Genomic DNA, 14,343 nt, shown 5'->3' with positions numbered 1-14,343 from the left:
GGGAGGGAGTTTGGATGCAGGAGGGGGTGTGGGGTCGGGCTCTGGGAGGCAGTTTGGGTGTGGGCTCTAGGCTGGGGCAGGGGGTTGGGGTGCAGGAGCGGGGCAGGGGGTCAGCATTTACCTCAGGTGGCTCCCAAAAATGACCAGCACACCCATCTGGCAGTGTCTCCTAGGTGGTGGGGGGTCCAGGGGGGGTTTCTGCCTGCCACTGCCCAGCCAATATGAGCTGCGGAGTTGGCGCTTGGGGCAGGGACAGCATGCGGAGACCCCCTCCCCAGGGACTGTAGGGATGTGCCAACTGCTTCCGCCTGCCCAGGCCCCTGAGCAATGGCCCCCTTTGTCCCCCCACCAGCACCCCACCCCATTGGCAGGCCTGATTTTACTTAACTACTGTTGACTCTTTTCTTGTGAACATAATTGAAAAAGTGAGTTCTTACAAGGTATACAAATAAAGGGAACGCTGCAACAACTATGAGGCGCCTCCTAGGGAGTTATCAAAGCTATGTGAATGGCAGCTTGATGGCAGGTGAAATTCAGTGTTGGTAAACTCAATGTAACCCAGATTGGAAGGAATAATACATACTGGAACTACTTATGCACATTGCTGGGTTCTCAGCACTGACCACTCAGGAAAAAGACCTGGGTGTCGTTTGGACAACTTTAGGAAAGCTGCTGCTGAGTGTGCAGCAAGCAGCAGACAAGGTAAGCAAAAACAAAAGTTAGGCTATGTAAGGAGTGGTATGGAAAAGGATACTAAAAATATTATGCCAAATACTCAGGGTTCAAAGCCAGAAGGGACCACCAAATCATCCTGTCTGTCAGGCCATCAACACCACCCACCACCCAACACCTGCACACTAAACCCAACAACCCGAAAAAAGGACGTGTAGATATGTACAAAATAATGAACGGTCTGGAGATAAGCTAGTCACTCTTACTTACTCTGTTATAATGCTCGAACAAGAGGACTTTGAATAAAACTGAAAGACAGTAAATTTACAACTGACCGAGACATTTTTTGCACAGCACATATCTATCCCTGGAACTCATAGCCACAAAATATCACCGAAGAATAGAGCTTAGCAGGATCCAAAAAAGGATTGAACATTTATATGAGTAATGAAAACATGCACAGTTACATAAGACTGGATTTAAAAAACACACAAACCTTCACTCTTCAGGCATAAGCCAACCTCTAATGGGATTAGGAAGAAACTTCTCATGTGCATATCATTCCATAATTGCCCATTTAGAGGTTCCTTGCACCTTTCTCTGAATCATCTCATTTTGGCCATTGTTAGAAATGGGATACTGGACTAGAAGGACCAACGGTCTGTTCTGGTATGTCCTTTCTTATTAGCGTGGTGGCCTAGTGGACCAGAACTGGATAGTATTCCGTGTCTTGTAAGTTGTGTGGGAAAGCATGAGTAAAGTTTGAGACTGACATTTGGTGAAGGTTGAGGTTTGATGTGATATAAGAAATTAGGAAGGAAATGGAGCAGAGTAACATAAGGGCCTTGAAGATGAAGACAAGAAATTTGAACTTGATGCAGTAAACAAGGCTTTGCTCATCTCCCTGCAGGAGGGAACAGAGCAGATTAAGAGATACTAAGGGCTTGTCTACACTTAAAGCACTGTGCCGCTGTAGTGCTTCAACGTAGACGCTACTGACGCTGACGGGAGGGTTCTCTCGGAATAAGTAGTCTACTTCCCCAAGAAGCAGTAACTAGGTCAGCAGAAGAATTCTTCCTTGAACCTAGTGCTGTCTACGCAAGGATTTTACTCACGCCTGACCGACATAGTTAAATCAATCTAATTTTCTGGTGTAGACCAGGCCTAAGTGGAGAATTAGATTTAGAAGTTTCTTTCATTTTATGTTTACCTCCCAAAGTTTATTAAACCAGTTGTGAATATGTAATATTTCTATCATAATCATAAAGATGACATTTCTTTCTCTTTTCACCACCAGGGTATCTTCAATCAGTTCCAGTGTAGCAGTGAGAAAGTACTGCCCTCTGATGCCCTACGCAGTGCTCTTGCAAAGACCTTTCAGGATGAGCAGCGCTTCCAGCTGGGCATCATGGATGATGCTGCTGAATGTTTTGTGAGTATGCTGTTTGTGTATCACAGTTATATGGGTGGCTGACCGGCTTTGCAGGGGTGTATAGAAAACACCACACTAAGGGTATGTCTACACTACGAGAGTAGTTCGATTTTACTTAAATCGAATATGTGGAATCGATATTACAAAATCGAACGTGTGTGTCCACACTAAGGACAGTAATTCGACTTTGTGAGTCCACACTAACAGGGAAAGCGTCGACATTGGAAGCGGTGCACTGTGGGCAGCTATCCCACAGTCCCTGCTGCCCATTGGAATTCTGGGTCGAGCCGCCAATGCCTTCTGGGTAAAAAAATGTGTCGAGGGTGCTTTTGGGTAACTGTCGTCATCCGTCCGTCACTCCCGCCCTCCCTCCCTGAAAGCGCCGGCGGGAAATCAGTTCGCGCACTTTTCTGGTCAGTGACAGCGCGGACACCACAGCACTGCGAGCATGGAGCCCGCTGCGACCATCGCTGCAGTTATGGCCGTTGTCAACACCTCGCAGCTTATCATCCACCTTTCCAAGAGGCAGATGCAGAGAAATCAGGCGAGGAGGCTACGGCAGCGCGGTGAGGGCCTGAAGTCTGAGAGTGGCACAGACCTGTCAGAAAGCACGGGACCCCGCGCCGAGGACATCACGGTGGCAATGGGTCATGTTGATGTTGTGGAACGGCGATTCTGGGCCCGGGAAACAAGCACGGACTGGTGGGACCGCATAGTGCTGCAGGTCTGGGATGAATCACAGTGGCTGCGAAACTTTCGCATGCGGAAGGAGACTTTCATGGAACTTTGTGAGTTGCTGTCCCCTGCCCTGAAGCGCAATGACACCCGGATGCGAGCAGCCCTGACTGTCCAGAAGCGAGTAGCCATAGCCCTCTGGAAGCTTGCAACGCCAGACAGCTATCAGTCAGTCGCGAACCACTTTGGCGTGGGCAAATCTACCGTGGGGTTTGTTGTCATGCAAGTAGCCAACGCAATCGTTGAGGTACTGCTCTCAAAGGTAGTGACCCTGGGAAACGCGCAGGTCATCATAGATGGCTTCGCCGAGATGGGATTCCCAAACTGTGGTGGGGCTATAGATGGAACTCACATCCCTATCCTGGGTCCGGACCACCAGGCCAGCCAGTACATCAACCGAAAGGGCTACTTTTCAATGGTGCTGCAAGCACTGGTGGACCATAGGGGACGTTTTACAAACATCAACGTCAGATGGCCGGGCAAGGTTCATGACGCTCGTGTTTTCAGGAACTCAGGTCTGTTTAGGCGGCTGCAGGAAGGTATTTACTTCCCGGACCACAAAATAACTCTTGGGTATGTGGAGATGCCTATAGTCATCCTCGGGGACCCAGCCTACCCGCTAATGCCCTGGCTCATGAAGCCCTATACTGGCGCCCTGGACACTGAAAAAGAACTCTTCAACTACTGGCTGAGCAAGTGCAGAATGGTGGTGGAGTGTGCTTTTGGCCGTCTCAAGGGGAGATGGAGAAGCTTACTGACTCGCTGTGATCTCAGCGAAACCAATATCCCCATTGTTATTGCAGCTTGCTGTGTGGTCCACAATCTCTGTGAGAGCAAGGGGGAGACCTTTATGGCGGGGTGAGAGGTTGAGGCAAATAGCCTGGCTGCTGATTACGCCCAGCCAGACAGCCGGGCGATTAGAAGAGCCCAGCGGGACGCGCTGTGCATCCGGGAGGCTTTGAAAGCTAGGTTCCTGAGTGAGCAGGGTAACCTGTGACTTTTAAGTTTGTGTACAGAGAAGCTGAACCTGCCCCCGTTTCTTTACCCAGTTAATGTAGACTATCCTCTCCAGTTACATACCCCCTTCACTCCCTTCCAACACACGTTTAAAAATAAAATCACTTCTATTTTGTTAATGAACACCGTTTTCTTTATTACTGTTTTCGCGGGAATGTTTTAAACCTGGGACGCAGACTGTGGTGGGGAGCGGGTGTAGTGTAGTGATGCAAATGACGCTTCTAAACTCCAGGAATGACAGGCTCCGCAGTGGTGGACTGGTTGTTTCAACGGAGCCTGCCACCCCTCCTGATCGGGACTGTGTGTGGGTGGGGGCTATGTGACTTTGTGGCAGGGGGAGGACGGTTACAGATCCCCTGCTGCATGGCTCTGTGATCCAGGATAAGGACCGCTGCATAAGATCTGTAACTGCCCTCCCCCGCCACAAAGTCACAGAGCAACACCCCCCCCACCACCACACAGAACATGAAAACCACCTCCCAGACTGACCAGGGTAACTAGTGACTGCACTGTGTATGTGCCCTGCTGCTGGACCTGCCCCCGCCTCTGTACCCTGCTAAAGGTGACTGTCCTGTCCAATTACCAACCCCCTTCCCCCCCTTCAGACAGACTCTCCTCCAAAAGAACATGATGGAAACAGTAATTAACAGAAACGTATTTTTTATTAGCAACTACACATGAAACTGGGGGGTGAAACTTGGACGGGGGCTTGGGTGAGGCGGGAAGGAAAGGACTTATCAAATTTTGGGGAATGAGAGCCTTCTGGTACTTGAGCAGTCTGCAGGGGTGGAGTGAGAGTTTTCACGGACTCTGCCGCCCCTCCTTCTTTGGACTTTGGGTGAGTGGGGGTATGGGACTTGGTGGCGGGGGAGAGCAGTTACAGATAGACTGCAGCGGGGCTCTGTCCTCCTGCCTCCGGTCCTGCAGAACATCCACAAGGCGCCAGAGCGTGTCCGTTTGCTCCCTCATTAGTCCAAGCAGCGTTTGAGTCGCTTGCTGGTCTTCCTGCCGCCACCTCTCCTCCCGTTCCATGTGTGATCGGTGCATTTGGGACAAGTTATCCCTCCATTGGGTCTGCTGGGCTGCCTGGGCTCGGGAGCAGCCCATAAGTTCCGAGAACATGTCCTCCCATGTCCTCTTCTTCCTACGCCTAATCTGCGCTAGCCTCTGGGAGTGTGATGCCAGGCTAGGTCGGGAGACAGTCGCAGCTGTGGGAATGGGAAAAAGGGAGTGAATTCCTCAGAAAGATAAATTTAGTTGTGAACAAAGAACATAGTCTTTCTCTGTGAACAAGACCATGCACAGCACCTATCACATGCGCACTCAGGACAAGGTCGAATTTTCGGCCTTCGCATTCAGTGCCTGGGGTCTTGCAGTGCAGATCAGAGAAGCGGGGCAGGACACCGGAATTTGTGTAGCAGGCCGACATGGTAAGCCGTAGACTTGTGGCTGCTTAAAACTTTAATAGTAGCACTGGCCTCCTTTCACATTGAAAGCAATGCCAGTCCCTGCTGCCAGCAATCCCGCAAGCATGAACTCTGCCCCTGTCCCACCCCCTTGCGGCTGTCCCAGGGAAAGATCCCTGTATGCTGCCCCTCTCCTGCCTCCACCGCGTGGCTGTAAACCGCCGGTTACAGTTCTGTAAAGGAACGGGCAAGCAGTCCCAATACTAACATTCCCCTACCTAATTCAAAGCAGGTCACCATGAGCGACATCACTCTGATGAGGATTTCAGAGACGGAAAAAGAAAGGATGCTTCGGGAAAGCCTGCAAAGACCAGGGCCGTATGCCGCCATGCTCTGCAGGGCAATGATCCTAGAGTACTTGCTTGTCTCCTGGCGCGGAAATGTTTCCTACTACGGAGGACCCAATAAGGCCGCTCTCCCCAGGAACCTGATGCAAAGGCTTTCCAATTACCTCCAGGAGAGCTTCGTGGAGATGTCCATGGAGGATTTCAGCTCTATCCCCGGACACATAGACCGCATTTTACTGTAGCTGCACTGGCAGGGACTAAACAGTAGAGCGGCTTGGGCAGAACAATCATGCTAAACCGGACTTTGTTAGATTTTTTTTCAATAGTTGCACTGCCCAGGACTGAAACGTTAAGCACCTAGGGCAAACTAATCATGAAAAACCCATTGTTATTATTGTTAATATTCCTGTTCTGTTAAAAATAAATGTTTAGATGTTTAAAACACTTACTGGCTGATCCTTCCCCTGATTCTGTGTCCGGGTTAACGGCTGGGGACGCTTGGTAGGGGATCTCTGTAAGGGTGATGAAGAGATCCTGGCTGTCGGGGAAATCAGCGTTGTAAGCGCTGTTGACTGCCTCGTCCTCCTCATCTCCTTCCTCATCTTCCCCGTCCGCTAACATGTCCGAGGAAGCGGCCGTCGACAATATCCCATCCTCAGAGTCCACGGTCAGTGGTGGGGTAGTGGTGGCGGCTGCACCTAGGATGGAATGCAGCGCCTCGTAGAAACGGGATGTCTGGGCCTGGGATCCGGAGCGTCCGTTTGCCTCTTTGGTCTTCTGGTAGCCTTGTCTCAGCTCCTTGATTTTCACGCTGCACTGCGTTGCATCCCGGCTGTATCCTCTCTCTGCCATGGCTTTAGAGATCTTCTTGTAGATCTTTGCATTCCGTCTTTTGGAGCGCAGCTCGGTAAGCACGGACTCATCGCCCCACACAGCGATCAGATCCAAGACTTCCCGATCAGTCCATGCTGGGGCCCTCTTTCTATTCTGAGATTGCACGGCCATCTCTGCTGGAGAGCTCTGCATTGTTGCCAGTGCTGCTGAGCTCGCCCCGATGTCCAAACAGGAAATGAGATTCAAACTGCCCAGACAGGAAAAGGAATTCAAATTTTCCCGGGGCTTTTCCTGTGTGGCTGGTCAGAGCATCCGAGCTCGGACTGCTGTCCAGAGCGTCAACAGAGTGGTGCACTGTGGGATAGCTCCCAGAGCTATTAGCGTCGATTTCCATCCACACCTAGCCTAATTTGACATGGCCATGTCGAATTTAGCACTACTCCCCTCATTGGGGAGGTGTACAGAAGTCGAATTTAAGAGACCTCTATGTCGAACTAAATAGCTTCGTGGTGTGGACGGGTGCAGAGTTAATTCGATGTAACGGCGCTAAATTCGACATAAACTCCTAGTGTAGGCCAGGCCTAAGTTATTTTGATTCTGATAGTGTATAGCGACTGTGTATTATAAAAGAGAGATGGTCCTGAGTCCCAAAGTTTGGAGTGTTCAGGTGTGTGTTTTTGTTGGGAACCATTGCTAATGAGTGAGAAATTGAAACACAGTCCCTCTTCATTTTTTGTAGCTGAAACTGTGCTCAGTTGCTGCTGACAGTTTCAGATGTTGTTTGGACAAGGCCTATGTAGAGAACTCCTTGGCTTGCAAAATTGTGACAAATTGGGATAGAATGCCCAGAGCTTCAAGAGAGTAACTTTCTTGACCAAAGGGGGCAATAGTTTCTGCCTGTGACAACACTTAGTTGTATTGAGCTTCTTGCCAGACATCTGGGATAGGTATGTAAAGTTGGGATGCTCATGTAACTCTGAAATCAGACTGTCATATAGCAACTTTAAAATGTGTTTTTAATTAGCTGCTAATATGCAGCATCTGAGCTGTATGGGAGCACCTACCTTACAAGCCATCCCCTTTGAATGGTTCAACCGCAGCAAGAGATTCCCATCAGAATGCATTGTAGGCAGTTTGCAAACTTGGCCGTAGGGGGGCAGGGTGTGGGCGGGTTTGTATTTCCAACTCAGAAGGAATTTTAAAATAAAAAATTAAAAGAACATTACTGAGTTTGCAAAATATGGGAAAGTTATACCAGTGTAAACCAAGGTGTGAATTTAAACTAATATAGTTATACTGGAGTAACCATGTGTTGGACACTCTTTATTCCAATACAAGAGGGCCTTTTTTTTGTTTGTGTGCTTTATGTTGCTTCGGAAGATGTTTAAGCTAACCAAAAAAAAAAGCCATTTCTAGGGTTTGTCTACACTTAAAATGCTGCACTGAAGCAGATGCACCGCTGTAGTACTTCAGGAAAGATGCTACCTACACAGATGGGAGGGCTTCTCCTGTTGGCGTAGGTACTCCACCTCCTTGAGAGATGGTAGCCTTCTCTTCGACATAGCGCTCTCTACACCGGGAGTTAGGTTGGTACAACTGCGTCACTCAGAATTTTGGATTTTCCACACCCCTGTGCAACGTAGTTATATGACATAACTTGCTGGTGTAGACTGAGCTTTAGGGCTGGTCTGTACTAATCATTAGACTAACCTTCCTACATCACTTAGGCCTTTGAAAAATTGCAAGCCTTACATGATATAATTAGGTCGATCTAACCCCCACTGTAGATGCAGCTAGGGCTTGGTCTACATTAGCAAATTAGGTTCTTCTTCGAGTGCTTGCTCATGTCCATTCCATTCTCGGTGTGTGCGCACCCACGTGCACAGTTGTCAAAGACTTTTGCCTTAGCGGTATCCGTAGGTTCGGCTGTGGCACCCTCTGGAGTGCCGTGCTCATGCCTCACTATATCAGGAGTTGACGGTCCTACTCCCTCTCAGTTCCTTCTTACCACCCGTGGTGGTTGGTTGGAGTGCCTCTCTTCCTTGCCTAACAAGTGGTCAGTAGTTTCCTTCTTCACTGTAGTTAATAAGTTAGGGTCCAGTGAGGACTTTGCCCCAGACGGAGCATGCCCCAGTCTCCAGGTTTTAATCCATGCACTGACTATAATAGGCCTATGCCTGTTAGTGACCCCCATGGCAGCTGTCTGAAGTGCTTGGGGGGATTGCATATAAAATAAGTGTCCCATCTGTAAGAACTTTCGTCCCAGGACACACAAAGAATTCAACATCCATTTGAGGGCCCTCCTCATGGAGGCTGCTCTCCGCCCAGCCTTGGAGCCGTCTTGGCTGGACTCAACTCCCAGTACTTCAGCATCATTTCCCTTTGCTGGTGCCCAAGAAGAAGTCAAAAAATCGGGACCAAGCAAGAAGGACCAAGGGGCATCGGGTAAAGGACCCAGTTACCCAGGCCCACCCAGGAGCTATGTGGGGATACATCCCCTAGGGGACCTCCTACTCCCCCTCCCCAAGGGATCCGCCACCGACTCCAGGGAGTAGTACGGGACCCAGACTCATGGTGGAGTCAACGCCTTCCCAGCCGTTCCCGGCGCCGAAAGCAAAGGACTCTCCCAGTGCAGCTGGCACCGCATGCTGTGATGGACCCTACAGTGGCAGCCATGAAAGCCTCTCCGAAGGCGAGTGAACGCCGCCAGTCTCCAGAGCCAAGGTAAAGTTCTTTGTGGCCATGCCCCTGATCTCCACATCAGCTCAGGTCACCAGTTTGCCGCTTCAGATTACCGGCACTTCGCTCCCGGTCTCTTCCCTCTCAATGAGACTCGCCCAGAGGGAGGTGCCGGTCACCAAATGGATGGCACCGGTGATCCTTCTGGCGACTCTATCCACGACGTCAATCGCCATCGCCTAGACCACGGGAACATTCCCCAACACAGTGCCGATCCCCCTACTCCCGGCACCAATCTGCCTATTCAAGGTTCCGTTCACACACGGTGATGGTAAGCCATCAGACTCAGGTGTTGACAGCCCCGCTGTGGTCACCAGAGAAGGATTCCTCTGACACGGAGAGGGAGTTCAGTCCCTCACCAAGACAGCACCATTGTGTCTGGGCTCCTGAGGCTGCGTCCACCTCCGCGATGCCATCCTGGCAGCAGGGCCAGTGGCCAGCGCAATGGCCCTAGTGGAGTGCCTGGGGCATGCCAATGTCCCCCTCGCACCAATAGTCGGTCGCCGATTCAGACAAACATCAGATGGCACCAGGCTCAGTGCACGAAGCGCAATCGGATGCCGGGGTGGAAGGGCAGGTGCCCACCCCCAGTGGTCCAGCCGCCCTCATCCTCTCCAGATGAGGCTGTGGCAGAGCCCTCTCACGATAGCTCACCAGACGATTTTAAGGAGTACCAAGCCCTGCTCTGAAGGTTGACCATGAACTTAGGCCTAGAGGTGGAGGAGATGGCAGAGCAATCGGACACCTTGTTTAATGTGCTCTCCACATCAACCCCCGCTGATGTCACGGTTCCGGTGCATAAAGCGGTCCTAAAGATTATCAAAACCCACTAGCAAACCCTGTCCTCAATTCCACCCACCTCCAAAAGGGCTGAAAAGAAGTATTTCGTCCCAGCCAAGGGGGTTGAATACTTGTACACCCCCCGCCCCCAAGGTCGTTGGTCATTTGTGTGGCCTACAAGAAAGAGAAGCAAGGGCAATATAGTTCCACCCCCAAGAATAAGGAGGCCAAGAGATTGGACCTTTTCGGAAGGAAAATTTATTCTTCTTTGAGTGCTTGCTCATGTTGATTCCATTCTAGGTGTGTGCACGCCCATGTGCACAGTTGTTGGAGACTTTTGCCTTAGTGGTATCTGTAGGGCCGGCTTTGGCGCCCCCTGGAGTGCCATGCTCATGCCGTGGTATATCAGGCGCTGCTGGCTTATACGCCCTCTCAGTTCCTTCTCACTGCCCGTGATGGTTGGTTGGAGCGCCTGGTCTTGCTTAGCAAGAGCATTAACGGTTCTTCACTGTTCAGCTCGTTCTCCTTTGTTATTTAGTCAGTGATTAGTTAGCTGTTAAGTATTTTAGTAGTTAGACTCCTGGATGGGACTTTGTCCTGGAGCGGGGCATGCCCCACTCCCCAGGCTCTAAGCCATGTTCTGACTGTAGCTGGACGAGGCCCATCAGTGACCCTCATGAGAGTTGTCTGAAGTGCCTGGGGGAGTCCCATCGAAAAGACAGTGCCGGATCTGCAAAAATTTTCATCCACAAACTCAAAAAAGCAGGACATTTGATTAAGGGCCCTACTCATGGAGGCTGCTCTGCGCCCGGCATCGGAGCCCTTGCACTTGGACTCCACATCCGGTATTTCCGCTTTGGCACGCAGTGCACCGCCGGCACTGGGATCCGCCAGTCACCGTTTCCCCTCGCTGGTACCAAAGAAGCGGTCTAAGTTGTCTGGTCCGCAGGCATTGCACAAGAGAACTTAAGGCAAAGAACCTGAGCTAGGCCTTGTGCCCTCAACGAAGGCTCTTGGGGGTACCGCTGTGGTCGGACTCCCTAGCCCAGCCAGGGACCTGGCTCCGACTCCGGGGAGTGATAGGGGGTCACTCATCCCCCATCACCACGCAGTATAGCCATCCTGAAGTGCAGCACTCATTGCACAGCACTCCAAACAGGAAGGCTGAGTATGATAACAGGACATACGCAAACCTGTGATTGTACCGTTCTGCACCCCACCCCTTGCCCTTTGTGTTTCCCAAGCAGTTGTGTTTCTTTTCAATAAATGCATTTTATTTTCATTAAATGGATTTTTTTGCTTTGAAAACATTCTTTATTATTGCATAACGTAAAAGATACCTTAGCCCAGGAAAGCAACAGGCACTGCAAGTCAGTGTATCATATGTAGTAAACACAGATTCCTACTAACATTGGAACCACTGCGCTTCACTCCTGTGCAGGGCAACAAACATTACTGGTGGCTTTCAGCCTCAAATTGCTCCCTCAAGGCATCCCTAATCCTTGCAGCCCCGCGCTGGGTCCCTCTAATAGCCCTGCTCTCTGGCTGTTCAAATTCAGCCTCCAGGTGTTGAACCTCCGAGTTCCATGCCTGAGTGAATCTTCCACCCTTCCCTTCACAAATGTTATGGAGGGTACAGCACGCAGATATAACCGCGGGGATGCTGTTATCGGCCAGGTCCAGCTTTCCATACAGAGAGCGCCAGCGGTCCTTTAAATTGCCAAAAGTACACTCCACAGTCATTCTGCACTGGCTCAGCCTGTTGTTGAACCGCTCCTTGCTGCTGTCAAGGCCCCTTGTTTAGGGTTTCATGAGCCATGGCATTAAAGGGTAAGCGGGGTCTCCAAGGATCACAATGGGCATTTCGACTTCCCCTACCGTGATCTTCTGGTCTGGGAAAAAAGTCCCAGCTTGCAGCTTCCTGAACAGGCCAGTGTTCCGAAAGATGCATGTGTCATGCACCTTTCCAGGCCAGCCTGCGTTAATGTCAATGAAACGCCCACGGTGATCCACAAGCACCTGAAGAACCATAGAGAAATAGCCCTTCCGATTAACGTACTCGGAGGCTAGGTGCGCTGGTGCCAGAATTGGAATATGCGTCCCATCTTTTTCCCCTCCGCAGTTAGGGAAACCCATTTGTTCAAAGCCAGCCACAATGTCATGCACGTTACCCAGAGTCACAGTTCTTCTGAGCAGGATGTGATTAATGGCCCTGTAAACTTGCATCAACATGATTCCAACGGTCGACTTTCCCACTCCAAACTGGTTAGCGATCTATCGGTAGCTGTCTGGAGTTGCCAGCTTCCAGGTTGCAATAGCCACCCGCTTCTCCACCATCAGGGCAGCTCTCAATCTCGTGTCCTTGCGCCGCAGGGTGGGGGCGAACCCCTCATACAGTCCCATGAAAGTGGCTTTTCTCATGAGAAAGTTCTGCAGCCACTGCTCGTCATCCCAGACTTGCATGACGATGTGATTCCACCACTCAGTACTTGTTTCCCGAGCCCAAAAGCACCGTTCCACAGTGGTGAGCATGTTCATGAATGCCACAAGCAATCTCGTGTCGTATGCGTTACTAGAGTCCATATCGTCAGAGTTGTCGCTGTCACTTTGGATCTTAAGCCAAACGTGATGTGCTGGTGAGACTCGTCAGCATATTTCTCAGCAGTTCGGGCTCCATTCCCGCAGATTGAAAGGGAAGACAGAGCGCGCAGTACAAAAAACGTTGAAAGATGGCGCCATTTGTGGACGGAAGCAGAGGGATTGCTGGGATGCAAAGCGATGCATCATGGGGCGTTGGGACAGGACCCAGAATGCCCCCCCCCGCCCCCTTCCCACAAGCCACAGCACCAGAATGGGAAGAGGTGCTCTGTGGGATAGCTGCCCACAATGCACCGCTCCCTATGCTGCTGCAAGTGCTGCAAATGTGGACACGCCAGTGCGCTTGCAGCTGTCAGTGTGGACAGACTGCAGCACTTTCCCTCCTGCGCTCTACGAAGGCTGGTTTAACTCAAAGTGCTCTACATTTACAAGTGTAGCCATGCCCGTAGACATACCCTTAAGCTGCAATAAGGGTGTCCGCATTGATGCTGATGTCAGTTTAATTATACTGGTGTAATTATAGTAGTATAACTGATAAAACTTTCCTGTGTGGACAAGCCCTAGGGCAGACATCACTCCATTGCTTTGCACTCAGTTAACCTTTTCAAGGTTTTCTTTGCAACCGTAAGGACTAGAGACTTAGGCTATGTCTACACTGCGCACCTTACAACTGCGTGGCTGTGCCACTACAGCCGTGGCATTGTTAGGTATGCAGTGTAGCTGCTTTTTATCTCCAGGAGAGAGCTCTCCTGATGAGAAACTAAAACCACCGCCAATGAGCAGTGGGAGAGCGTTTCCTGTTGACGAAGTGGTGTCCACACCGGCACTTTGTGTTCAGTACTCTTGCGTCTTGCAGAATTTCATCTGCCTCTCCATTAGTTGTCTAGCTCTTCGTTCATGTTATAAAGTTCCCCTTCATACAAAGTTTTGGGTGCACAGTGTAAAATCCATTGATTATACAATAATTAATAAGGGTTACTCCAGGATCATGAGCCTGCAGTTAGGTTGTTGTTTTCCAGACAGTGTCAGCCCACTGTTTAAACACCACAGAGCTGCTGTGCCCATTGCACTTAAGCCAAACCCACTGACATTTGAGAATTTGTCAGAACAAATAATGATAGAACCTGCAGATAGGCTAGTAAATAAATAAAAAGGTTAATTGGTGTAGCATTCCAGATAACGTACACGGTAGCTATTTTGTTTAATATCGATGAAATGCCAATCTCTTTAGTTCCTAAATGAATTTAGAATGTTAGCAAGAGCACTCCATCCTATTGTAAAATGTCACTTTTAACACAGCATTATTTATTTTAGTATTTCTGAGGTACTGTAGTGAATTATGTGTAATTCATTTTCGTTTGGCTACATTACAAATGATCAACTTTTCACTTTTTTCCTCCTTTCGGGATAGGAGAATCTCTTGATGCGGATTCATTTCCACATTGCGGATGAGTCAAAAGAGGACATCTGCACTGCTCAGCACTGCATTTCTCACCAGAAGTTTGCAATGACCTTGTTTGAACAGGTGAGATAGTGGTATCTTTTTACACAAAGCACCCACTCCCCATTTAGGTTTGGTTCCTGAGAAATCTGGCATCATGTCTGAAGAAATGTCAGATAGGAACAGCTAGAATTGCCACCCATCCGGTTTTTACCTGGACAGTCTAGTTTTTGGCTTCTGTGTCCAGGTGCCATTTAGGGTTGCCAGGTGTCTGGTTTTTGGGGACCTGGGAACCCTAATTTATCCCGGGGTGGGGAGAACGGGCTGGGTCATTAACCCGTG

General features: G+C 50.0%; 1 protein-coding gene across 4 annotated transcripts in view; it reads left to right on the top strand.

The window, feature by feature from the left end:
- Positions 1–14,343, top strand: part of USP54 (ubiquitin specific peptidase 54) — a 263,766-nt gene that overhangs the window by 162,289 nt on the left and 87,134 nt on the right. For all 4 annotated transcript variants that reach the window (XM_024218696.3, XM_024218694.3, XM_024218697.3 and 1 more), the window contains exons 4-5: positions 1,970–2,104; positions 13,972–14,085. In XM_024218696.3, the coding sequence (XP_024074464.2) occupies positions 1,970–2,104; positions 13,972–14,085 (249 nt within the window). The remainder of the gene's footprint in view (positions 1–1,969; positions 2,105–13,971; positions 14,086–14,343) is intronic.

This window comes from Terrapene carolina, unplaced genomic scaffold, assembly GCF_002925995.2.
Source record: "Terrapene carolina triunguis isolate 2854851 unplaced genomic scaffold, T_m_triunguis-2.0 Scaffold310, whole genome shotgun sequence".
Classification (NCBI taxonomy): Eukaryota; Metazoa; Chordata; order Testudines; family Emydidae; genus Terrapene; species Terrapene triunguis.
Note: the sequence above shows the minus strand (reverse complement) of the source record. Positions and strands in the feature narration are given on the sequence as shown.